The sequence below is a fragment of the Salvelinus sp. IW2-2015 genome, unplaced genomic scaffold (assembly GCF_002910315.2).
Source record: "Salvelinus sp. IW2-2015 unplaced genomic scaffold, ASM291031v2 Un_scaffold588, whole genome shotgun sequence".
Taxonomy (NCBI): Eukaryota; Metazoa; Chordata; class Actinopteri; order Salmoniformes; family Salmonidae; genus Salvelinus; species Salvelinus sp. IW2-2015.
In genome coordinates this window covers 188,878-216,571 of record NW_019942580.1, presented here as the reverse complement: position 1 = coordinate 216,571, position 27,694 = coordinate 188,878, and the positions used below count along the sequence as shown (strand labels likewise).

Genomic DNA, 27,694 nt, shown 5'->3' with positions numbered 1-27,694 from the left:
TCTATAGGAGAGAGAGATGACCAAGGCGCAGCGTGTGCAAAATACATCTTCTTTATTATAAGAAGGAAAACAAAACAACAAACAGACGAACGTGAAGCTATTAACGAACTAGTGCACACATGCAACATAGAACATAGACAATTACCCACAAATACATGATGCCTATGGCCACCTTAAATATGGCTCCCAATCAGAGACAAATGAAAAACATCTGTCTCTGATTGAGAACCACTCAGGCAACCATAGACATAGCTAGACACATTCACTCAACCATAGACTTCCCTAGAAACATTCACTCAACACAAACCCATACACTCTAACAAAATCCCCCTAGACACTACAACCACCCAAGACAAGACAAAAACACAAACATACCCCATGTCACACCCTGACCTAACTAAAATAATAAAGAAAACAAAGAATACTAAGGCCAGGGTGTGACAGGATCCATTAAAAGGGGTTATTTGAATAACTTATAGGGGTTACCCCACAGTTTTAATTTGAACAACCATTAAAGGATACTCCAGGAACCTTTTTTTATATTTTTTATTAATGTTATTGGTCACATACACAGGGTTAGCAGATGTTAATGCGAGTGTAGCGAAATGCTTGTGTCACGCCCTGGCCTTAGTATTATTTGTTTTCTTTATTACTTTAGTTAGGTCAGGGTGTGACATGGGGAATGTTTGTGTTTTATCGGTTTTGGGTGGTTATATGGTAAAGGGGGTGTTGGGTGTAGTGTATGGGTTTGTGTTGAGTGCATGTGTCTAGCTGTGTCTATGTTGGTGTAGTTGTCTAGGAGAGTCTATGGTTACCTGAATGGGTTCCCAATTAGAGACAGCTGATTTCTGTTGTCTCTGATTGGGAGCCATATTTAGGGTAGCCATAGGCTTTCGTTTGATGTGGGTAATTGTCTATGTTATACGTTTGTAGCCTGTGTGTGCACTTCGTTCATAGCTTCACGATCGTTTTCTTGTTTTGTTTAGTGTGTAAGTGTTTTTGTTTCGTTTTGCCTTTGTATTCATTAAAAGGAATATGGCTTATTTTCCTACTGCTGCGTTTTGGTCCGTCAATCCTCCACACGATCGTGACAGCTTGTGCTTCTAGTTCCGACAGTGCAGTAATATCTAACAAGTAATCTAACAATTCCCCAACAACTACCTACCTAATACACACAAATCTAAAGGGAGGAATAAGATTATATACATATAAATATATGGATGAGCTGCATAGGCATGGTGCAATAGATGGTATAAGGTACAGTATGTACATATGAGATGAGTAATGTAAGATGTGTTAACATTATTAAAGTGGCATTGTTTAAAGTGACTAGAGATCCATTTATTAAAGTGGCCAGTGATATGAGTCTCTATGTAGGCAGCAGCCTCTCTGAGTTAGTGATGGCTGTTTAACAGTCTCATGGCCTTGAGATACAAGCTGTTTTTCAGTCTCTCGGTCCCAGCTTTGATGCACCTGTACTGACCTCGCCTTCTGGATGGTAGCGGGGTGAACAGGCAGTGGCTCGGGTGGTTGTTGTCCTTGATGATCGTTTTGGCCTTCCTGTGACATCGGATGCTGTAGGTGATTTGGAGGGCAGGTAGGAACAATGGTGGCCATCTTGAAGCATGTGGGGACAGTAGACTGTGATAGGGAGCGATTGAATATGTCTGTAAACACACCAGCCAGCTGGTCTGCACATGCTCTGAGGATGTGGCTAGGGATGCCGTCTAGGCCAGCAGCCTTGCGAGGATTAACACGTTTAAATGTCTTACTCACGTCGGCCACGGAGAAGGAGAAGGGGGGGGCGCAGTCCTTGTTCGCGGGCCACGATGGTGGCACTGTATTATCCTCAAAGCGGGCAAAGGTGTTTAGTTTGTCTGGAAGTGAGACATTGGTGTCCGTAAAGTGGCTGGTTTTCTTTTTGTAGTCTGTGATTTCCTGTAGACCCTGCCACATACATCTCGTGTCTGAGCCGTTGAATTGCAACTCCACTTTGTCCCTATGACATTTCGCTTGTTTGATTGCCTTGCGGAGGGAATAATACACTGTTTATATTCTGCCATATTCCCAGTCCTCTTTCCATGGTTAAATGCAATGGTTTGCGCTTTCAGTTTTGCGAATGCCGCCATCCATCCACGGTTTTTGGTTAGGGTAGGTTTTAATAGTCACAGTGGGTACAACATCTCCAATGCACTTCCTTATGAACTCAGCGTATAGATCAATGTTATTCTCTGAGGCTGCTCGGAACATTTCCCAGTCCACTTCATCAACCATCTTGAAGCGGGGATTCCGATTGGTCAGACCAGCGTTGAATGGTTCTAGTCACGGGTACATCCTGTTTGAGTTTCTGCCTGTAAGACGGTAGGAGCACGATGGAGTTGTGGTCAGATTTGCCGAAGGGAGGGCGAGGTAGGACCTTGTATGCATCGCGGAAGATAGAGTAACAGTGATCGAGTGTATTGCCCGTGCGAGTGCTGCAATCAATATACTGATAGAATTTAGGTAGCCTTGTTCTCAAATTTGCTTTGTTAAAATCCCCAGCTACAATAAATGCAGCCTCAGGATATATGGTTTCCAGTTTACATAGAATCCAGTGAAGTTCCTTGAGGGTCGTCGTGGTGTCTGCTTGAGAGAGTATATACACAGGTCTGTTGTCTGTTTAAGGTTCTATCACCGTCTGCTGGATTTCTGCTTAAAATTGTGAAATAAATGTTGTGAGACAATATATCCACGGGAAAGTATAATTACAAACTTTTCAAAGCTCTGGTAGATGATTCAGATTTCTTTCACCTGTTTACATAGTTCTGCGCATGCTTCAGATGATAGAAATCTGAACGCACTACCAGCGCTTTCAAAAGTTTATGTACATTTTTTTTCCTGTGTATATATTGTCTCACATTCCCACCGCCAAAAGGACCAACTGCACAGACAACCGGTAAAGTACGTAAAAATATAATTTTATTCAACATATCTGGCTTGTAGAGGTCGTGAGAGGAAACGTTCCTGATTTAAATGCTCATTTCTGCCCGACGTAGAATTCAATTCAATGTCAGGATTACAGACAAGATTGTTGCTAATTTACACGTTCCTGTTATTCTCAAGTTTATTTTCTGTTTCTTTCATTCTCTGCAGTCGGCAAGCCCTTCTGATTTTGATGGGCATGCAGGAGTAAGATGCATTTCAATGATAAGGGGCTCAAAAGAAAATTGGGACTGAAATTGAAAGTCTTACAAAGAGATTAGTTCAATTGTACAGAGCTTTTCTTTCTTTTTTTCTCTTCCTCATCTCCCGCCTCCACATCAACCCAGTTATTATGGCTTAATATGCAGGGTGCATTAGCAAGCTTTCATTAACATCATAAACTGGGTGGTTCAAGCCATGAATGCTGATTGGCTGACAGCCGTGGTATATCAGACCGTATACCACGTGTATGACAAAACATTTACTACACTAATTACATTGGTAACCAGTTTATAATAGCAATAAGGCACCTTATTGTGGTTTGTGGTATATGGCCAATATATTATGGGTAAGGGCTGTGTCCAGGCACTCCGTGTTGTGTCGTGCTTAAGAACAGCCCTTAGCCATGGTATATTGGCCATATACCACACCTCCTCGTGCGTTGTTGCTAAAATATGCATAGTGCAGTAGGATGCTTTCATTAACAATATATTACAGTTCCTCCAGTGGAGAGAATTACCTTCCCTCAGCTCATTCCCATTTCAAACTATTTGGGGAGTGAAGGACAGAGTCAACATCAATCATTATTGAGGTAATAAACAAAAAATAAGTTTTGTACAACTGATTAACAGAAGCATAGAGGTGACAATGTTAACGTTAAGGGTATGATTAGTCCTTTTAATCTCATGCTTGATCTATATATATCACTAAATTAAACGTTGTGTACCCTCTGAGAGCATGCATTATCACTTAATAAAACAGATTATATCAGAATTTTGAATATTCAATTTCGCATGAACCTACTGTATAGTTAATTGTTAAGAAATAATTATAAACCATTTGCAGACTCTTAATGTTAGCTTAATGTTAGGAATAACATATTTTAAGATTATATCATACCTTATCTGCTAAATTAAATGTTTCAGAAATCTATTAGAAGAGTATGCTAATACGCTGACTGTCAAATATCATTAAATTATATTGCCACTCAAGATTGGGAACTGTCTGGCACAAAATGGCTGGATGAACTTTAGGTTTATCAGATAATTAATCAGATTGGTGAAAGGAAAGTATTGTACAAGAATATAGTTTCCTTCATTGCTAAGACGATGCGTGAACAAGGTGATGACTGACACGGGTAGTTACAGTAGTAGTACGCCCTTCAATAGCTGGATTTGTTTGCCGAAAATGTTTACATAGGTTTAGAATTGACAGAACCAAAGCGGTCTGCCAATATCCCCATACTGTAGGCTTTGATTGTTCTTAGATCTGTTTAACTATCAGCTCAATGGGCTGGATAAACACCAGGAAAAGGGGATACCTAGTCAGTTACACAACTGATTGGATTCAAACCAAAATGTGTCTTCCGCATTTAACCCCCTCTGAATCAGAGAGGTGCGGGGGGCTGCCGTAATCGTCATCAGCACGCAGGGAGCAGTTGTTGTAGAAGGTTAACTGCCTTGCTCAAGGGCAGAACGGGTTGGGCTCAATTCGAATTGAATGCAGTCAATTCAGGAAGTAAACTAAAATTACAATTCAATAATCAATAAACTGAAAAGGAGAAGCTATTTATTTCAAAAGTGTTTACATTTCTGAGGGGGGGGGGGGGTCCTGACTGAAGTACCTGGTCTATTTAAAGACCCCCACTTTAGCATTGATGGGGAAAATTGGACCTCTGGACCTCGTAATGTCTGGACAGCGTTTAATTCAAGGGTTGGCATGGATGGTTGTTGCAGAGCAAATTCTGCAATAAACTCACCAAAGAGGGATTATTTAGATTTAAGAGGAGGGCAAATGAGGTTGTGTCAAAAAAATTGTGGTCACGACCTTAACAAGAAGAGCTCAACACAACTACAGGTTGGACAATAACAAGGGCGCAGCGGCAAGGCTGCAGGAGAGTCTTTGGCAGGCGAACGAGCCGAATGCAGAATTCAGTGAGCGGCGGTGCCTGCCAAAACGCTGTTTGCAGTCAGAGGGGAAGACAATGGATTAGCTCTGAAGTGAGATGCCAGCACACTCCATCTAGCCCTGGTGCTGGACTGGTCTCTCGTTCTCGATGTGCTGCTTCATCCAACAAAAAAACAGTCAGCTGAATTCATATGCAATGATGCAGAGTGGAGGGCTTCTAAGAGTAATGATAGGTCAATAGCCATGCTCTGTGAATCAGAAATAACACAGAGGGGTCTGACAGCGTGACATCGTATTGATTATATTCACTCACTGAGTCATATTGGGGGTCATTTCACAGTCTGACCTGACACCTTTATTTCCTGCACTTGTTTATATGGTTGTAATCGAATAGCGTCTTTGTGATCTATGCCGTCTTGGAAATGGTACTGAGGCGTTCTTGCGGCAAAATTGTGAAAAAAAATCCACTGAGGGAACATTGGAATATGGGCAAATGAAATACTTTTTTGGGACTGCGTTATAATCTAAGGTTGTTTATCTTGGCAAAGTGCAACAACAGTAGCCAAACAATACCGTGATTGAGTACAGTCTGCCTCTAATGTAAAAAAAAATCACTCAACAAAAATAATATCTGCAATTCGAGCAATAACCAAAACAAACAGTAGTTATTCCAGAATGTCCCTGGAAAATTCTATGAATACATGCTAAGCCACTGATATGAATCTCTTTTTAGTTAGATCTGAGATCAATGCAGCGTTAAGAACAACAAATGGGAATATTGATTTTTTGGAAACAGCTGATACCATTTAGATCAGTATCAAAACTACAAAACTAGGCTTGATTTCAAAGCCCTGATTCCAATAGAAAAAGGAATTTTCCCTTACTCTGACATGTTATTTCAAATTAATTCAAGTTTTGCCGCAGTGTCTTTTGACTGGTCCACTATTATTCACTATTATTCTCCAATATACAGTAACAGGCAAAAGTTTGGACACCTACTCATATGTGTTTTTTCATAGTTTTGATGTCTTCACTATTATTCTACAATGTAGAAAATAATTTWAAAAAAGAAAAACCCTTGAATGAGTAGGTGTGTCCAAACTTTTGACTGGGACTTTTCGTCAATAATAGTGAAGACATCAAAACTATGAAATAACACATATGAGTAGGTGTCCAAACTTTTGCCTGTTACTGTATATTGGACCAAGGGCGGTTTTTCAAGTCCAAATCAGAATGGCAGTCCAGTGCCATTGCTCACTGGACTCATGCGTCACTGTCATTGTTAAATGGAGCCACTAGCCTGATGCCAAGACAGGCCAGATCCAGTTAGCTCTACTGCTGGCAGACTGTTGAGGGGGAGGCAAACAATGATTAACAACCCTAGGTTTACAGCAATATCATTACAAGATTATCTTAAAATAAACACACCTTTCTGTCATCGACACAGCCCCCTAGTCCAGTCTGCACCTCCAGCTTGTGTAACAGTGTTGCTTCTGTAACTCTCCTTGCCCCAACCTGGGCTTGAACCAGAGACCCTCTGAACACATCAACAACTGCTTCCACGAAGCATCATTACCATCATTACCTGGGCCGGCAGGTAGCCTAGTGGTTAGAGCGTTGGGCCAGTAACTGAAAGTTTGGTGGATCGAATCCCTGTGCTGACAAGGTAAAAATCTGTTGTTCTGCCCCTGAACAAGGCAGTTAACCCACGGTTCCTAAGCTGTCTTTGTAAATAATAATTTGTTCTTAACTGACTTGCCTTGTTAAAAAAAAAATAATAATACCTATCGCTCCACAAAAGCCATGGGAACCAACTACTTCAAGGTCTCAGAGTGAGTGACGTCACCGATTGAAACGCTACTATTGCAAACTAGCTAGCCACTTTACACTGAAATACTTTACACTGAAATACACTCACCTCCCTTTGACCTCTTCCTTCTCCGCAGCAACCCCAGCAGCAGGGCAGAGCTCAACTGAGTGATCTGGGTCAACAGCGTCAATGTAAGTGTTGCTTCTGGGTCTCTTCTCGCCCTAACCTGGGCGGACCATCCTCCTCAGTGAATTTCAGAAGAGAAAAAAAATACTGAAACAATAAAAAGGTTATCCTTTTTAGATAAAACTACACTAAATATATTCACGTCACCAAATAATTGTTTTGCAATGAAGGTCTACAGTAGCTGCAACAGCACTCTCTGGGGTAGCACCATAGTGTAGCCGGAGGACAGCTATTTTCCATTCTCCTCTGGGTACATTGACTGCAATACAAAATATAGGAGGCTCATGGTTATCTCCCCCTTCCATAGACTTACACAATAATTATGACAACTTCCGGAGGACATCCTCCAACCTATCAGAGCTCTTGCAGTATGAACTGACATGTTGTTGACCCAATCAAAGGATCAGAGAGTTAATCAGTGTTCTGAAAGCATAAGCTACAGCTAGCTAGCACTGCAGTGCAGAAAATGTGGTGAACAGTTGACTCAAAGAGAGAAAGACAATAGTTGAACAGTTTTTAACAAGTTAGAGAGAGTGATATTGTTGTATTTCTTTTTTTAAACTTTCAGTTACCTACTCAAACACTCTGGATGCTATGTTAGCTAGCTGGCTATCCAACACTGGAACTCTTCCAAGTCAAGGTAAGCTTTTGGTTTTATAAATTTATTGCCACTGGGGCTCGCCGGCGTAACTGCTAAACTGTTTGATGTACACTGTAATGCATGATTGTAGCAGGTTAATTAACACGCTAGTTCTAGTAGCTAAGACTTCCGGCGCCGAAAAGAGATGGCCGCCTCGCTTTCGTGTCTTTTGGAAAAAATGCAGTATTTTGTTTTTTTACGTGTTATTTCTTACATCGGTACCCCGGGTAATCTTAGGTTTCATTACATACAGTCGGGAGGAACTACTGGATATACGATTAACGTCAACTCATCATCGTTCCTACCAGGAATATGACTTTCCGAAACGGATCCAGTGTTTTGCCTTCCACCCAATACAATGGATCTGATCCCAGCCGGCGACCCTGTGCGACGCCGAAAAAGGGAAAACGAGGCGGTCTCGTGGTCAGGCTTCGGAGACGGGCACATCGCGCTCCACTCCCTAGCATACTACTCGCCAATGTCCAGTCTCTTGACAATAAGGTTGATGAAATCCGAGCACGGGTAGCATTCCAGAGAGACATCAGGGATTGCAACGTGCTCTGCTCACGGAAACATGGCTAACTCAAGGGACGCTAACGGAGTCGGTGCAGCCAGCTGGTTTCTTCATGCATCGCGCCGACAGAAACAAACATCTTTCCGGTAAGAAGAGGGGCGGGGGGTATGCCTTATGATTAACGAGAAGTGGTGATCATCATAACAACACACAAGAACTCAAGTCGTTCTGTTCACCTGATCTAGAACTCCTCACAATCAAATGTCGACCGCATTATCTACCAAGGGAATTCTCGTCAATCATAATCACAGCCGTATACATTCCCCCCCAAGCAGACACATCGATGGCCTGAACGAACTTTATCTGACTCTTTGTAAACTGGAAACCACACACCCTGAGGCTGCATTCATCGTAGCTGGGTTTTAACAAGGCTAATCTAAAAACAAAACTCCCTAAATTCTATCAGCATATCGATTGTGCTACCAGGGCTGGAAAAACACTAGACCATTGTTATACTAATTTCCGCCGACGCTTATAAGGCCCTCCCCCGCCCCCCTTTCGGAAAAGCTGACCACGACTCCATTTTGTTGATTCCAGCCTACAAACAGAAACTCAAACAACAAGCTCCCGCGCTCAGGTCTGTTCAACGCTGGTCCGACCAATCTGAATCCACCTTCAAGACTGCTTCGATCACGCGGATTGGAATATGTTCCGCATCGCGTCCAACAACAATATTGACGAATATGCTGATTCGGTGAGCGAGTTCATTAGGAAGTGCATTGACGATGTCGTACCCACAGCAACGATAAAAACATTCCCAAACCAGAAACCGTGGATTGACGGCAGCATTCGCGTGAAACTGAAAGCGCGAACCACTGCTTTTAACCAGGGCAAGGTGACCGGAAGCATGACCGAATACAAACAGTGTAGCTATTCTCTCCGCAAGGCAATCAAACAGGCTAAGTCTCAGTACAGAGACAAAATCGAGTCGCAATTCAACAGCTCAGACACAAGAGGTATGTGGCAGGGTCTACAGTCAATCACGGATTACAAAAAAGAAAACCAGCCCCGTCGAGGACCAGGATGTCTTGCTCCCAGACAGGCTAAACAACTTTTTGCCCGCTTTGAGGACAATACAGTGCCACTGACACGGCCCCTACCAAAACCTGCGGGCTCTCCTTCACTGCAGCCGAGGTGAGTAAAACATTTAAACGTGTTAACCCCGCAAGGCTTGCAGGCCCAGACGGCATTCCCAGCCGCTCCTCAGAGCATGCGCAGACCAGCTGGCTGGTGTGTTTACGGACATATTCAATCAATCCTTATCCCAGTCTGCTGTTCCACATGCTTCAAGAGGCCACCATTGTTCCTGTTCCCAGAAAGCTAAGGTAACTGAGCAAACGACTACCGCCCCGTAGCACTCACTTCCGTCATCATGAAGTGCTTTGAGAGACTAGTCAAGGACCATATCACCTCCACCCTACCGGACACCCTAGACCCACTCCAATTTGCTTACCGACCCAATAGGTCCACAGACGACGCAATCGCAACCACACTGCACACTGCCCTAACCCATCTGGACAAGAGGAATACCCATGTGAGAATGCTGTTCACGATTACAGCTCAGCATTTAACACCATAGTACCTCCAAACTCGTCATCAAGCTCGAGACCCTGGGTCTCGACCCGCCCTGTGCAACTGGGTCCTGGACTTCCTGACGGGCCGCCCCAGGTGGTGAGGGTAGGTAACAACATCTCCACCCCGCTGATCCTCAACACTGGGGCCCCACAAGGTGCGTTCTGAGCCCTCTCCTGTACTCCCTGTTCACCCACGACTGCGTGGCCATGCACGCCTCCAACTCAATCATCAAGTTTGCGGATGACACTACAGTGGTAGGCTTGATTACCAACAACGACGAGACGGCCTACAGGGAGGAAGTGAGGGCCCTCGGAGTGTGGTGTCAGGAAAATAACCTCACACTCAACGTCAACAAAACAAGGAGATGATTGTGGACTTCAGGAAACAGCAGAGGGAGCACCCCCCTATCCACATCGACGGGTCAGTAGTGGAGAAGGTGGAAAGTTTTAAGTTTCTCGGTGTACACATCACGGACAAACTGAATTGGTCCACCCACACAGACAGCGTTGTGAAGAAGGCGCAGCAGCGCCTCTTCAACCTCAGGAGGCTGAAGAAATTCGGCTTGTCACCAAAAGCACTCACAAACTTCTACAGATGCACAATCGAGAGCATCCTGTCGGGCTGTATCACCGCCTGTACGGCAACTGCTCCGCCCACAACCGTAAGGCTCTCCAGAGGGTAGTGAGGTCTGCAGAACGCATCACCAGGGGCAAACTACCTGCCCTCCAGGACACCTACACCACCCGATGTCACAGGAAGGCCATAAAGATCATCAAGGACAACAACCACCCAAGCCACTGCCTGTTCACCCCGCTATCATCCAGAAGGCGAGGTCAGTACAGGTGCATCAAAGCAGGGACCGAGAGACTGAAAAACAGCTTCTATCTCAAGGCCATCAGACTGTTAAACAGCCACCACTAACATTTAGCGGCCGCTGCCAACATACTGACTCAACTCCAGCCACTTTAAAAATGGGAATTGATGGAAATTATGTAAAAATGTACCACTAGCCACTTTTAGCAATGCCACTTAATACAATGTTTACATACCCTACATTACCCATCTCATATGTATATACTGTACTCTATATCATCTACTGCATCTTGCCATCTTTATGCAATACATGTACCACTAGCCACTTTAAACTATGCCACTTTATGTTTACATACCCTACAGTACTCATCTCATACGTATATACCGTACTCTATACATCTACTGCATCTGCCATGCCGTTCTGTACACCACTCATTCATATATCTTTATGTACATATTCTTTATCCCTTTACACTTGTGTGTGTGTGTAAGGTAGTAGTGTGGAATTGTTAGGTTAGATTACTGTTGGTTATTACTGCATTGTCGGAACTAGAAGCACAAGCATTTCGCTACACTCGCATTAACATCTGCTAACCATGTGTATGTGACTAATAAAATTTGATTTGATTTGATTTGAAGCTAGCTATATTGACTATGACGTGTTAGCGTGTGCAAGGCGGTAATGAATGTGTCACTGTCTGTCACCTTGATTACTCCATTTTTTTCTCTTGACCTGTAAACTTTCATTCGTAGGCTAGGTTAAGCAACCTCATGATGGTTATAGGGATAATTGGAGTATCAAGTAGTAGCCTAAACCTATCGATATTACATTGAGCTGGTTGAATGGAATATGAATGACAGTCATAAAATATGCTGCTGTAATAGAAATAAGGCCATGCTCAAAATTGTCCTCCCTCATCGTAAATTACAACTGGTGCTAAGTATTCTTGGCCAGCAATGGCAATTGGTGTGTCTGAGCCTTAACAGACTGCCATTATGGTGAATCTGCATTTGCATGATGAAGAGACAGGAAAGAAACAGATATAAGGTGAAAGAGAAAGAGTTCTATGTGAACAGTACGTGTATGTATGTGCTTTCTCCTGGAGGCAGAGCATGTGAGCAGAGTTGAGCGGTTGGAGCTTGTGTATCGCCTGGCGCTCCATGTCCTTTCCAACCGCTCTGCTAAAAATCGCTCTGTGCTCACAGCTGGTGTGGCAATATCACAGAAAAAAATCCAAAATCGCTCAATCATTAAAAATACTAAATTTACCACATCTCATCTATTTTTGTGATTGACCTGGACCTACCATTTGGTTTTGAAGTATTGAAACCAAACCATATGGATTTGAATGAAAAGTATTTGCATAAACACTGAAATGTGAATGTAAGAAGCACACCAATTTTCAAATAGGCCACATGTCATATTAAACAGCATATAAACACTCTAAATAGGTTACATGTCATATTAAACATCATATAAACACTCTAAATAGGTTACATGACATATTAAACAGCATATAACACTCTAAATAGGTTACATGTCATATTAAACAGCATATAAACACTCTAATAGGTTACATGTCATATTAAACAGCATATAAACACTCTAAATAGGTTACATGTCATATTAAACAGCTATAAAACACTCTAAATAGGTTACATGTCATATTAAACAGCATATAAACACTCTAAATAGGTACATGTCATATTAAACAAGCATATAAACACTCTAAATAGGTTACATGTCATATTAAACAGCATATAAACACTCTAAATAGGTTACATGTCATATTAAACAGCATATAAACACTCTAAATAGGTTACATGTCATATTAAAACAGCATATAAAACACTCTAAATAGGTTACATGTCATATAAACAGCATATAAAACACTCTAATAGGTTACATTCATATTAAACAGCAATATAAACACTCTAAATAGGTTACATGTCATATTAAACAGCATATAAACACTCTAAATAGGTTACATGTCATATTAAACAGCATATAAACACTCTAAATAGGTTACATGTCATATTAAACAGCATATAAACACTCTAAAATAGTTACATGTCATATTAAACATCATATAAACAATAGGTTACATGTCATATTAAACAGCATATAAACACTCTAAATAGGTTACATGTCATATTAAACAGCATAAAACACTCTAAATATGTTACATGTCATATTAAACAGCATATAAACACTCTAAATAGGTATCATGTCATATTAAACATCATATAAACAATAGGTTACATGTCATATTAAACAGCATATAAACACTCTAAATAGGTTACATGTCATATTAAACAGCATGTAAACACTCTAAATAGGTTACATGTCATATAAACACATATAAACACTCTAAATAGGTTACATGTCATATTAAACATCATATAAAACAATAGGTTACATGTCATAATTTAAACAGCATATAAACACTCTAAATAGGTTACATGTCATATTAACAGCATGTAAACACTCTAAATAGGTTACATGTCATATTAAACAGCATATAAACACTCTAAATAGGTTACATGTCATAATTAAACATCATATAAACAATAGGTTACATGTCATATTAAACAGATATAACACTCTAAATAGGTTACATGTCATATAAACACATATAACACTCTAAATAGGTTACATGTCATATTAAAACAGCATATAAACACTCTAAATAGTATTACATGTCATATTAAACAGCATGTAAACACTCTAAATAGGTTACATGTCATATTAAACAGCATAATAAACACTCTAAATAGTTACATGTCATATTAAACAGCATTAAACACTCTAAATAGTTACATGTTCATATTAACAGCATATAAACACTCTAAATGTTACATTCATATTAACACATATAAACACTCTAAATAGGTTACATGTCATATTAAACAGCATTAAACACTCTAAATAGGTTACATGTCATATTAAACAGCCTATAAACACTCTAAATAGGTACATGTCATATTAAACAGCATATAAACACTCTAAATAGGTTACATGTCATATTAAACTCATATAAACACTCTAAATAGGTTACATGTCATATTAAACAGCATGAAACACTCTAATAGGTACATGTCATATTAAACAGCATATAAACACTCTAAATAGGTTACATGTCATATTAAACACATTAAACACTCTAAATAGGTTACATGTCATATTAAACAGCATATAAACACTCTAAATAGGTTACATGTCATATTAAACATCATATAAACACTCTAATAGGTTACATTCATATTAAACAGCATATAAACACTCTAAATAGGTTACATGTCATATTAAACAGCATGTAAACACTCTAAATAGGTTACATGTCATATAAACAGCATATAAACACTCTAAATAGGTTACATGTCATATAAACAGCATATAAACACTCTAAATAGGTTACATGTCATATTAAACATCATATAAACACTCTAAATAGGTTACATGTCATATTAAACAGCATGTAAACACTCTAAATATGTTACATGTCATATTAAACAGCATATAAACACTCTAAATAGGTTACATGTCATATTAAACATCATATAAACACTCTAAATAGGTACATGTCATATTAAACAGCATGTAAACACTCTAAATAGGTTACATGTCATATTAAACAGCATATAACACTCTAAATAGGTTACATGTCATATTAAACATCATATAAACACTCTAAATAAGTTACATGTCATATTAAACAGCATATAAACACTCTAAATAGGTTACATGTCATATTAAACAGCATATAACACTCTAAATAGGTACATGTCATATTAAACAGCATATAAACACTCTAAATAGGTTACATGTCATATTAAACAGCATATAAACACTCTAAATGGGTTACATGTCATATTAAACATCAATAAACACTCTTAAATAGGTTACATGTCATATTAAACAGCATATAACACTCTAAATAGGTTACATGTCATATTAAACAGCATATAAACACTCTAAATAGGTTACATGTCATATTAAACAGATATAACACTCTAAATAGGTACATGTCATATTAAACAGCATATACACACTCTAAATAGGTTACATGTCATATTAAACATCATATAACACCTCTAAATAGGTTACATGTCATATTAAACAGCATATAAACACTCTAAATATGTTACATGTCATATTAAACAGCATATAAACACTCTAAATAGTTACATGTCATATTAAACATCACATAAACAATAGGTTACATGTCATATTAAACATCATATAAACAATAGGTTACATGTCTATTAAACAGCATATAACACTCTAAATAGGTTACATGTCATATTAAACAGCATATAACACTCTAAATAGGTTACATGTCATATATTAAACAGCATATAACACTCTAAATAGGTTACATGTCATATTAAACAGCATATAAACACTCTAAATAGGTTACATGTCATATAAACAGCATATAACACTCTAAATAGGTTACATGTCATATTAAAAACATCATATAAACACTCTAAATAGGTACATGTCATATTAAACAGCATATAACACTCTAAATAGGTTACATGTTCATATTAAACAGCATATAAACACTCTAAATAGTTACATGTCATATTAAACATCATATAACACTCTAAATAGGTTACATGTCATATTAAACAGCATATAACACTCTTAAATAGGTTACATGTCATATTAAACAGCATATAAACACTCTAAATAGGTTACATGTCATATTAAAACAGGCATTAAACACTCTAAATAGGTTACATGTCATATTAAACAGCATATAACACTCTAAATAGGGTAGATGTCATATTAAACAGCATGTAAACATTAAATAGTCAGGAGCTAGACAGGGAGCCTAAAATGAATTATTTAGGATATATTATTTCAATTATTTCAAGGCTATGGCTTACAAAGAAAAACAATGTGAAGCATTTGCGAGTGCGACACAATAGGTTGGTAGGGACATAAAGAGCTCAGCATTTAAACAACATTTCATCGTATTAAATCAGCAGTCAATACATTGAGCACATAGGCTGTGACTTACTTAGAATGAAATTCAAATTAAACAAAAAATTACTTACTTGTGCCTTTGAATTCATTTTTTGAAACATGAGTTTGGACAGTCTGTGGCTTCAGGCTTTATCTGGAAATGTGCATGTACACCCTGGCCCATCTACTGTTGCTAGCCTCAATTCTGATTTGTGCTCTGATATCTGTTTCACTGATTTCTGCTCTCGTAAAAGCCTGGGTTTTCCTCTGTCGAAGACGCTTGGACCTTATTTTTTTATATTTTCAGTGGTACTGTTAACAAACACGCCCCCATAAAGAAAATTAGAATTAAAAACAGGTTCAGCCCCTGGTTCAACCGTGATCTTACAGAGTTATTCCACCTCAAGAATTGCATTTGGCGAAAGGCTCGGCACACGCATACTCAGGCTGACTGGCTCTCGTACAGGCAAATGAGAATAAGTGCACTCAGGCTATCCAGAAGGCCAAAGTTAGTTACTTTAAGGAGCAGTTCACTCTTTGTGGGTCTAACCCCAAGAAGTTCTGGAAAACAGTTATAGACCTGGAGAATAAACCCTCTTCCTCACAGCTGCCCATGACCCTTAATGTTGATGATGTGGTTGTTACTGACAAGAAGCACATGGCTGAGCTTTTTAATCACCACTTCGTTAAGTCAGGATTCCTATTTGACTCAGCCATGCCTCCTTGCCTGTCCAACATTTCCTCATCTCCCACCCCTTCTAATGCGACTAGACCTGATGCTCCTCCCTCTTTTTCCCCTGCCCCGCTACAAAGTTTCTCCCTGCAGGCAGTCACTGAGTCTGAGGTGCTAAAGGAGCTCCTTAAACTTGACCCCCAAAAAACATCTGGGTCAGATGGTTTAGAACCTTTCTTCTTTAAGGTTGCTGCCCCTATCATCACCAACCCTATCTCTGACCTTTTTAACCTGTTTCTTCTCTCTGGGGAGGTTCCCATTGCTTGGAAGGCAGCCACGGTTCGTCCTTTATTTAAAGGGGGAGATCAAGCTGATCCTAACTGTTATAGGCCTATTTCTATTTTGCCCTGTTTATCAAAAGTGTTGGAAAAACTTTTAAAAATCAATAATCAACTGACTGGCTTTCTTGATGTCTATAGTATGCTCTCTGGTATGCAATCTGGTTTCCGCTCAGGTTATGGATGTGTCACTGCAACCTTAAAGATCCTCAATGATGTCACCATTGCCCTTGAATCTAAGCAATGTTGTGCTGCTATTTTTAATGACTTAGCCAAAGCTTTTGATACGGTAGACCATTCCATTCTTGTGGGCTGGCTAAGGGGTATTGGTGTCTCTGAGGGGTCTTTGGCCTGGCTTGCTAGCTACCTCTCTCAAAGAGTGCAGTGTATAAAGTCAGAAAATCTGCTGTCTCAGCCACTGCCTGTCACCAAGGGAGTACCCCAAGCCTTGATACTAGGCTCCACGCTCTTCTCAATTTACATCAGCAACATAGCTCAGGCAGTAGGAAGCTCTCTCATCCATTTATATGCAGATGATACGGTTTTATACTCAGCGAGCCCCTCCCCGGATTTTGTGTTAAACGATCTACAACAAAGCTTTCTTTGTGTCCAACAAGCTTTCTTCTGAACATCTCCAAAACAAAGGTCATGTGGTTTGGTAAGAAGAATGCCCCTCTCCCCACAGGTGTGATTACTACCTCTGATGGTTTAGAGCTTGAGGTAGTCACCTCATACAAGTACTTGGGAGTATGGCTAGACTGAACACTGATTTTCTCTCAGCACATATCAAAGCTGCAGGCTAAAGTTTAATCTAGACTTGGTTTCCTCTATCGTAATTGCTTCTCTTTCGCCCCAGCTGCCAAACTAACCCTGATTCAGATGACCATCCTACCCATGCTAGATTACGGAGACGTAATTTATAGATCGGCAGGTAAGGGTGCTCTCGATCGGCTAGATGTTCTTTTCCATTCGGCCATCAGATTTGCCACCAATGCTGCTTATAGGACACATCACATCACTTCTGTAAACTGGTCATCTCTGTATAGCCGTTGCCAGACCTACTGGTTGATGCTTATTTATAAAACCCTCTTAGGCCTCACTCCTCCCTATTTGAGATATCTACTGCAGCCCTCATCCTCCACATACAACACTCGTTCTGCCAGTCACATTCTGTTAAAGGTCCCCAAAGCACACATATACCTGGGTCGCTCGTCTTTTCAGTTCGCTGCAGCGAGCAACTGGAAACGAGCCGCAACAAACACTCAAACTGGACAGTTTTATCTCAATTTCTTCTTTCAAAGACTCAATCATGGACAATTCTTACTGACAGTTGTGGCTGCTTTGAGTGATGTATTGTTGTCTCTACCTTCTTACCCTTTGTGCAGTTGTCTGTGCCCAATAATATTTGTACCATGTTTTGTGCTGCTACCATGTTGTGCTGCTGCCATGTTGTGTTGCTACAGTACCATGTTGTTGTCATGTTGTGTTGCTACCATGCTGTGTTGTCATGTGTTGTTGCCATGCTATGTTGTTGTCTTAGGTCTCTCTTTATGGAGTGTTGTGTTGTCTCTCTTGTAGTGATGTGTGTTTTGTTCAAAAAAWWWTTTTAATTTATTTTTATTTTTAATCCCAGCCCCCGTCCCCGCAGGAGGCCTTTTGCTTTTAGGTAGGCCGTCATTGTAAATAAGAATTTGTAATGTTTTTTTTTTAAGGCTCGATGGTGCCTGGACAGCAGGACAGCAGCGGAGAATACCCTCTCCACACTTGCATAGCCACTGGGGATGCTAAACACCCTTCTGGTCACTCTTGCAAGACTCTGCAGAGGTGCAGAGTTTTTATTTATTTTTCTATAGGTACAGTAGGCCTAAAGGTTTTTAAGGCAAAATAACCTAATCAAAGCGGAAAGCTCCTTGAACGTGGGAATATACCAGGCCTATTGGGCCAAAATCAATTAAGGCCTATTGTATAGATAATAGAACAAAAATGAATGAAAGGTTTAAGAGATCAGATTTTTAGTTTATGAATACTTTGCTACAATGACACATTTAGTTATCTACCCACCTCGTTCCTTTCTTTTAACGTGTACGTAGTAAGTACACCATCATGTTTTCGGGATACGTGTCTTTTCAGATTCTACAATGATTATTTAGTTGTGGACACTACATCACCACACTCCCTCTCTTGGTCCTCATCTTTGTAAGTCACCTTGATTTTGCACTTGTGTGTTTTATCAGTTCCTTTATGAAAATATTCAGCGAACTCCATGACAGTAGCTAAAGCAAGGGGCTAAAGCAGCACACAAGTAGGCTACAAATGCATGCTTGGCCGGGCATGTCCTGAGCTCGTGGAGTGAGTGCTACTGGAGCAAATTGGTGCGGGCGAGAAGGCCGACGCTCCAGCTTTTAGGAATCTTACTCCGCGCTCCAGTCAAATTGGGAACGCTCTGCTCCTCGCTCCAGCTCCGCTCTTCACTCCAGCTCCGTTCCTCACTCCAGCTCCGTTCCTCACTCCAGCTCCGTTCCTCACTCCAGCTCCGTTCCTCGCTCCAGCCTCCGCTCTCGCTCCAGCTCCGGCTCTTCGTCTAGCCGCTCCGCTCTTCACTCCAGCTCCGTTCCTCACTCCAGCTCCGTTCCTCACTCCAGCTCCGCTCTTCACTCCAGCTCCGTTCCTCGCTCCAGCTCCGTTCCTCGCTCCAGCTCCGCTCTTCACTCCAGCTCCGTTCTTCACTCCAGCTCCGTTCCAGCGCCGCTCCACTCACATACTCTGCCTGGAGGAAAGGGAAATGGAACTACTGTATATGTCAGCATATTCTGATTCCCATTTCTCATGTTTTCTAACACCAATCTGAGGCCTGTTAAAGCCTCTTAGTGTGAACAGCAATGCCTCTTATTGGTGAGGGAAATAGCAAACAGAAATAGGTCAAAGTTCAGATGCTGCCCAAATAGGAATGCGCCTCAAATGAATAGAAGAATCAGGGGTGTCAAACCAGGTCCCTTCTCTTTAATCACCTTTGCTAGACATTTGCGAACCAAATCCCCTTTGATGACTCATCTCCTCTAGTTCTGCTGTGGCAAAGTCTTGGGGAAGGGGGAGTTTTAATCGTCTTGCTCCCTGCCCTTTGTCCCTTGAGCGGTAAACTGGACCCGCGGTATGAAAGGAAGGCCTCTATCTGTGGTGCTCAGGAGTCTACTGACTCAGACCTTTTTCCTCTAATGCACTGGCCTGCCTTGACTTCGACCACTGCAAGCCCAACTTCTGCTGCTGACAGCAAAGCCCGGATTGGGCGGTAAAGAAACACATTGACACAAAAGAGCTTTCACACCAGGGCTTTTCCCCTTATTTAACAAAGCAGTCAAGAATCTCACTAAAGATAATCCCAATTAAATGTTACACTCAAGTAAGTTGCATAAGGAGGAAAGTTAACCTCTCTGAAAGTTGTGCCTTTGTCCTCTATCATTGGGATGGAGCAAGATATATATTTGAACCCTCAGGCAAAATCCATTTCTCTCCAATATGTGTTTCTCTGCAAACTCATCTGTAAACATTTCTCTGGGGCAGACGATTCATTAAGCGTAACGACCTACTGAGAAAATGCCTAGTGCTGAACCACTGAGAAATAAGATTCAATGAGATTCTAGAATTATGAAGCGAAGGGGGGCAAATTGCTGAATATTTCTGAGAATCAATCCACTTGGCCCAACCGCAGCAGAAAAAAGCACCATGACAGTTAATGTCTCAGGAGTTCTCAAATGAGAACATGGCATGATTACTGTTAATGCTGTTTGCATTAGAGGTACATCACAGCTTGGTATTTTAATCTTGAAAAAAGGGGCTCCTGAGTGGTGCAGCGGTCTAAGGCACTGCATCTCAGTGCTAGAGGCGTCTCTACAGACCCTGGGTCAATTTCAGACTGTATCACAACCGGCTGTGATTGGGAGTCCCATAGGGCGGCGCACAATTGGCCCAGCGTTGTTCGGGTTAGAGTTTGGCCGGGGTAGGCCGTCATTGTAAATAAGAATTTGTTCTTAACCGACTTGCCTAGTTAAATAAAAGCTCAATTAAAAAAATAAAAGGACTTGGTACCTACTGTGTGGGTATATTAGCTTAATCAGTGTGCAATATTAACAAATCATTTATAACCAACACATAAAACTGTCAACGTTAATTGCCTGTCACACTCACTATGACCATTTCCATTGAGCAAATAAATGTAGCTCTATAGTCAAGAGCAGCCACAATCATGTCTGCTTGCCATAATAAATTCCACAACTAATAAGACAGAAACAACAGCAAATCTTCAAACAGATTACAGGGTTTTGATAGCGATTCACTTTCAAAGCTTCGAAATAGGCTGTGCCTCACATCTCAAGTGATGATCGGTTCATTTATAAGCACGCTTGCATTTCAAGCTCAGTCGGCAAACTCGCCCGGGAAGGCAAAGTATGACAACCTCTGTTTGCAAGACCTCACCATGCTTGTTAAAGCAAACATTTCACCAGAACAGCAGGGACCATCTTTCAGCTTAATCCACTCACAGAGCCCAAAGTTCTATCTCACTGTCTGATCTAAAGTAGACTCGGCTCTAGGCACTAATATGCATCTCAAAGGAGCTGGAAGCCAGCCAATCCCCCCTTTCTAATAAGGCATTGTGTTCTACAAGCCCTCTCTATTACTCACTGTCATCAATTTTTTGTTACACAACATGCGCCACAGTGCAGACCAATGAGAGCTTTTAGACTGATTGGCAGACTGAAGAAGGCAAAGGAGAGGAACTTTTGTGTGTCTAAGATCCCCATCTCTGCTCTTCCCCATGCATGTAATGCCATTCCCACGTACCACCATCACACTTTTTACAGGATTGAAAGGCTCTTTGTGTCGCCTTTATATTGTGTGAAACGCAATGTATAAAATACTGAACATAGCATATGACCTACATAAAACTATGACATGTAGATTTTAATCAATTATATCCTGGCACAGGGATCATCCTATTTTTCAAAGTCGCTTTAGATGTAGAGTAAGACATCAAAGGCCATGTCATTAACCCATCAGTGTTTCCCAACTCCTCCAGTAGCCCTGGACAAGCACGTGTGATTCTATTTGTGTCTAAGTGTCTTTGTCCGGGGCGACAACACATTTAGTTTTTTTGCCCTAGCACTTCCCAATATACATTACAACAAAATGTCTGGGCAAAACAACCTGGCTAAACAACGTTAGCTGACATGGTCTAGTTGATCTGTACATTTCTGAAAAGTTATAAATAGCTCTCTAAGGTTTGCAATGACTAACATGACAAGAGGAACTGATGACTACCCAATTTTGAAATTTCACCTTGTGCATTCTACTATTACAACTTTCAGGAGTAAATTGAAAGCTGGACTGAGTTCCTTTTTGGGGAAGGGGATGGAAATTTTGCTCTTTTGGATGGCAATTTATGAGAATTCAGAGGGGAAAAATGTAATTTCCCCTGCGTAAAACAATACATTAGCAGATTTCGGTATCGGTAAGTTTTATCCTCCCCAAAAATCGGAATTGGACCCCCAAAAACATATTGGTCGGGCTCTAGACATGACTCCTGCAATACTAAGTTCATGGCACATTTCTGAACACTGTCATGACACAGAGGGATTTACTGGGCAGTTGACTTGTTGGCTAACCATGAAGGTGCGGCCATTAATGCCCACTGCTGTGTGTCATGACATTGTAAAATTGTTGTCATGAATGATTCTGACAAGTTTCATGTCCTGCTGATCATAGCATTATGAGGCAGAATCAAGTGAATTGGTATTAAACACTCCAGGTGGGCGGACTGTGTGTGTGTTCCGCCTCCCATCTCTTTCCCCATTCAGTCAAGTGATAATTTAACAGTCAGTTAAGGAACCCTCCAAAGCAATTTTAATGGGCAGACATTAAACAAGACAAATGTGTGCTCTTTTCCCTCCCTACCCTAAGATTTAGTGTGTGATTTTTTTCCTTTTAATATGTTAGAGTACCTTCCTTGTGATATAAGCCGTCTGAAACTGGTAAGGTCTGTACAGCACATGACGTAGCAACTATGCACATGTCAGGACAGGAGCATCAACAGCTGAAAGAAAAGCTCACACAATCCCGTGGCCTGCCACCACATCAACTGACAAACACCAACTGACAGATCAAATCAAATTGTATTTGTCACATGCCCTTACAAGCCCTTAACCAACCCTTAACAAAAGTGTTAAGTAAAAAATAGATAAATAAAACATTTTAAATAAAAGTAACAAATAATTAAACAGCAGCAGTAAAATAACAATAGCGAGGCAATATACAGGGGGTACCGGTACAGAGTCAGTGTGCGGGGGCACTGATTAGTCGAGGTAATTGAGGTAATATGTACACTAACGTTCAAAAGTTTGGGGTCACATAGAAATGTCCTTGTTTTTTGTCCATTAAAATAGCATCAAATTGATCAGAAATACAGTGTAGACATTGCTAATGTTGTAAATTACCTCTGTCCAGTGTCTGTGTTCTTTTGCCCACCTCAATCTTTTCTTTTATTGGCCAGTCTGAAATATGGCTTTTTCTTTGCATCTCTGCCTAAAAGGCCAGCATCCCGGAGTCGCCTCTTCACTGTTGACGTTGAGACTGGTGTTTTGTGGGTACTATTTAATGAAGCTGCCAGTTGAGGACTTGTGAGCCGTCTGTTTCTCAAACTAGACACTCTAATGTACTTGTCCTCTTGCTCAGTTGTGCACCGGGGCCTCCCACTCTTTCTATTCTGGTTAGAGACGGTTTGCGCTGTTCTGTGAAAGGAGTAGTACACCGCGTTGTACGAGATCTTCAGTTTCTTGGCAATTTCTCACATGGAATAGCCTTAATTTCTCAGAACAACTACAGACTGACGAGTTTCAGAAGAAAGGTCTTTGTTTCTGGCCCTTTTGAGCCTGTAATCAAACCCACAAATGCTGATGCTCCAGATACTCAACTAGTCTAAAGAAGGCCAGTTTTATTGCTTCTTTAATCAGAACAACAGTTGTCAGCTGTGCTAACATAATTGCAAAAGGGTTTTCTAATGATCAATTATCCTTTTAAAATGATAAACTTGGATTAGCTAACACAACGTGCCATCTTGGATCACAGGAGTGATGGTTGCTGATAATGGGCCTCTGTACGCCTATGTAGATATTCCATAAAAAATCTGCCGTTTCCAGCTACAATAGTCATTTACAACATTAAGAATGTCTACACTGTATTTCTGATCAATTTGATGCTATTCTAACGGACAAAAAAATTGAATTTCTTTTAAAAACAAGGACATTTCTAAGTCACCCCAAACTTTTGAACGGTAGTGTACATGTAGGTAGAGTTAAAGTGACTATTCATAGATAATAAACAGCGAGTAGCAGCAGGGTAAAAGAGGGGTCTGTGTAGCCCTTTAATTAGCTGTTCAGGAGTCTTATGGCTTGGAGGTAGAAGCTGTTAAGAAGCCTTTTGGACCTAGACTTGGCTCTCCGGTAGCGCTTGCCATGCGGTAGCAGAGAGAACAGTCTATGACTAGTGGGGGGTGGAGGCACAGACATACAGCTAAAGGTGTGCTTTTATCTAGAATCCTTAGTTGCTACATCCATTTTTGGACTTAAAATTAATCAAATACCCATTGAATCTTGAAGAATATAACTTAATATAAATGCCTCATGAGCTTAGTTCAACTGTCGTAAGCTTGTTTAACTCCAATGTTTGCAAATAATGTAAATGCAAATAATGTAAATGTAAACAAATACTATCTAGCCTAAAAACATGGTTAAAACTATAATTTTGATATCATTGATGGTCAGTCCTTGCATTCTTAGCTGTCTATGAATTTGATAGTGGTTACATTTCTCCAGGCCCGTCCCTCAGCTTTTTACCTAAACAGAGGCAGGTTAAACAGAGGCGGGTTTCAATTAAGGACTCTAGCTTAGTTGCTTTCCCTCCTCTCCTTTATCTGCACTGATATGAAAAAGCAGGATAGGTGGAAGCAACATGGAGGAGACTTACTGCCCATTTGCGTAGACAGCTCTCCAGTTCTTTCATATTAGTGCCAATAAGGAAAAAAGGGAAGCACCCATTGACGAGAGAGAAACCGAGAGACAGAGAGAGACAATGAGAGGGTGACAGACCGACAGACAGAAAGAGACAGAGAACAACCATAAGAGAGCCACAGCTAGACTCCTGCTGGAACTCTCTGAGAAATCATGCTATGGCAGGCTGCCTGACTGGTGCTGTGGAACTGTCACCATTATTCAGGAGTATCTTAAACCTGGTACAGGTGCATTAGATGCAGCATGACAGGCCTGCAGGGTCAGACAGAGACTGCCAGAGCCCAGCCAAACCCCATGTCATGTCATGTGGTGCTGATCAAACTCTGAAAGACAGGGCAGGATGCAACATTAGCCATTGTTGTGATGTGATCTTGGTTTTGATGGCAAAATGAATACCAAATGAGACAAGAGTGCAAGTTTTCAATCAGTATAGGCATACTGTAACTGCACTTCCCAGTATTGTGTCTCAAACTCTAACCCCCTCCTCGCTTTCTCTCTCAGATGTGAGGGAAAGCTCCCCAAGAATTCCCGAGCTTGCAGTGATCAAAAGGAATCTTATCATTTGCTAGATGTATGTGCACATCGTCTCCCTTGCATGCCAAGGGAAATAGCAATACCAACTCCACTTACACTGTGAAATCATACATATTTTCAGAGACATTTTGAATGAAAGATGGTGAAATTCTCTCAAGTACACGGCCTTGTCCCTTATCAACAAGGCGAATGAACAATGTCATGGTCTCTCTAGAAGTTACCGATATGCAACATTTTGAGGGAAATCATTGCGGAGCTTTTTACCATAATGTGACAGTCACGTTGCTTCACATTGCTCCGAAGTCACTGACATTATATAATATGCAGATGGAAGTGTGTGTACGTAGGTAAAAAAAAGTAATTGTCAAGTCATTGTGAAAATAAGAATTTGTTCTTAACTGACTTGCCTAGTTAAATAAAGGTAAAATAAAAATAAATTGTCATATGTAAAAATGTAGAAGGCTAATCTAGGTTTTAAAAGAAAACAAACAAATACTCTGCCTTTGGATGACCCCTCTTGTGTTGCAATAATATACTGATTAGCTGTAGCTCATTCCATGTCACCAAGAAGATTCATATAGGGCGAATCAATAACCATTACTAGTGAGTCTGGGGTGGACAACAGCATTTCACACAGCACAATGAGCACATAATCACATTATGGCACAAATGCAAACATATACATTGGCAATGTATTCTGCTCACTTATAAATGAGTAACGAATGGCTTCAGGACGGAATGGAAAGTATAGCCTATGATGAAAATCATTTTTGGATTACAACCAGTGCGCTCTCGCACAGTGCTCTACCGCGACAGACCTTGTATGTGATCAGTTCAACAATTGCACCTACCTTTGAATAAAATCTTCCTTGAAAACGAAATGTCAGATTCAGAGGGAAAATGTCATATTATAACGACCAAAACCCTGACACTGGGGGTAGAAATCGAAAAAGGCAAGTTGGAGAGACAAAAGAGTGGCTACTCGGCATAAGACTACTACTGCAACTGTATTCACGTGCTCTTTTCACAATACATATATCCACACATGTATTATATAAAGCCAGATCTCCAGAAAACCCTGTTAACTGCACATACTTCCCCTTGTTTTCGATTGGGGGGTGAAAGCTGCGCGACACTTTTTGCGCACAGTGGCACAAAATAAGGCACATATAGACATATGAATTGCCAAAGTTACCTGGCAACAAACACTGTATAGACAACTTAATCAGTGACATAACTGCATGTAAATGCGTTACCTGTGTTTTCAGAGGCTCTCCGTGTTCAATGATGCTTATAAAAGGTATTTCCAAAAATGAAGCCATAAATTCCACTTGTACGATCTCTTCCTGGGTCTGGGGGAAGGCGAGCACAGCGGAGACCCCCTGAACAACGATAGCCTGACAAACACACCTGAAAAGGGACTCTGGGTCTCCTTTTGCTGGCTCTTGGGGAACCACTTCCAGGCTCAGGTTGAAAGGTAGAAAGTTGTCCCCAGTTTGAGCGAGACCGGCGAGGGCGCGGTTCAGGGCAGCCTGCACCCTGGCCGTCTGGCGGGTGGGCAGAAGGGCACCAAGGCGCACGGTGTTTCCTATCTGCGCCAGAATGTGACACGGCTGGGGATGGAGGTGACAAGGGTCGATGTAGAACTGTAGAATGACTTGGAATCCGAAGTAAAAGTATGCCAATAATCTTGAGAAGATTAAATTCATCCTGCTGCGCTCTCAAACAGAATGAGGTATTGTCAGAAGATAGCATTGCTTGCCTTATTTCCTTCTTCCCTTTTTCTTTGCTGTATGGTCCTTTATTCCTTTTGTTGACGATGATATGACCAGTGATCTACAGATGGAGTAACATTAAGAATGTGTGACTAGGAGAAGGGGGGGGGGGGGGTGCACGATGGAAAGGCGGAGATACCACTGGACTGTCATCCTCGGAGAACACTAGCGGAACAGCAGTTGTGAGACGGGAGTATTGGAATGGTTATTGGCAAAAAAAAAGCTCCGCAAATGAAGACACCTACGTGTTGCCAACATGAAAACAATGCTAACATTTGTTTATTTCGAACTTGCACTTTTTTACTTACTAGCTTTAATAAAAAGTGAAACCACCTCATTAAATAACTCTCATTAATCAGATGTATAACAGCCTTTGTGAAAAAGATTTGGGGTGGCATTCATTTAATAAATCTCAACCTAAAACTGTTGCTCTAAATTCCAAATGTATTTACACAAATACATCCGGGCATCAAAGCTCTTGCTCAGGATCTATTTTTTAATGAATGTCCAAAAAGAGGTGTGACCCTCCTGAGAGTGAGCAAGTGATTGGACCAAAAAGCGGAATTGCGCAGGCGTCGGATGACTTGGCACGCGCAGATGACATGGATAAATAAATCTCCATGGTAAATCGGCTTTTAAACCCAGGATAAAATACA

General features: G+C 40.9%; 1 protein-coding gene across 1 annotated transcript in view; it reads right to left on the bottom strand.

Annotated features, from left to right (window-relative positions):
• The window catches only part of LOC112068588 (glutamate receptor ionotropic, NMDA 3B-like), a 119,993-nt gene extending 92,907 nt beyond the window's left edge, over positions 1-27,086 (bottom strand). The window contains exon 1 of the mRNA XM_070438215.1: positions 26,520-27,086. Within this exon, the coding sequence (XP_070294316.1) occupies positions 26,520-26,972 (453 nt within the window). The 5' untranslated portion in view covers positions 26,973-27,086. The remainder of the gene's footprint in view (positions 1-26,519) is intronic.
• Positions 27,087-27,694: the final 608 nt, after the last annotated feature.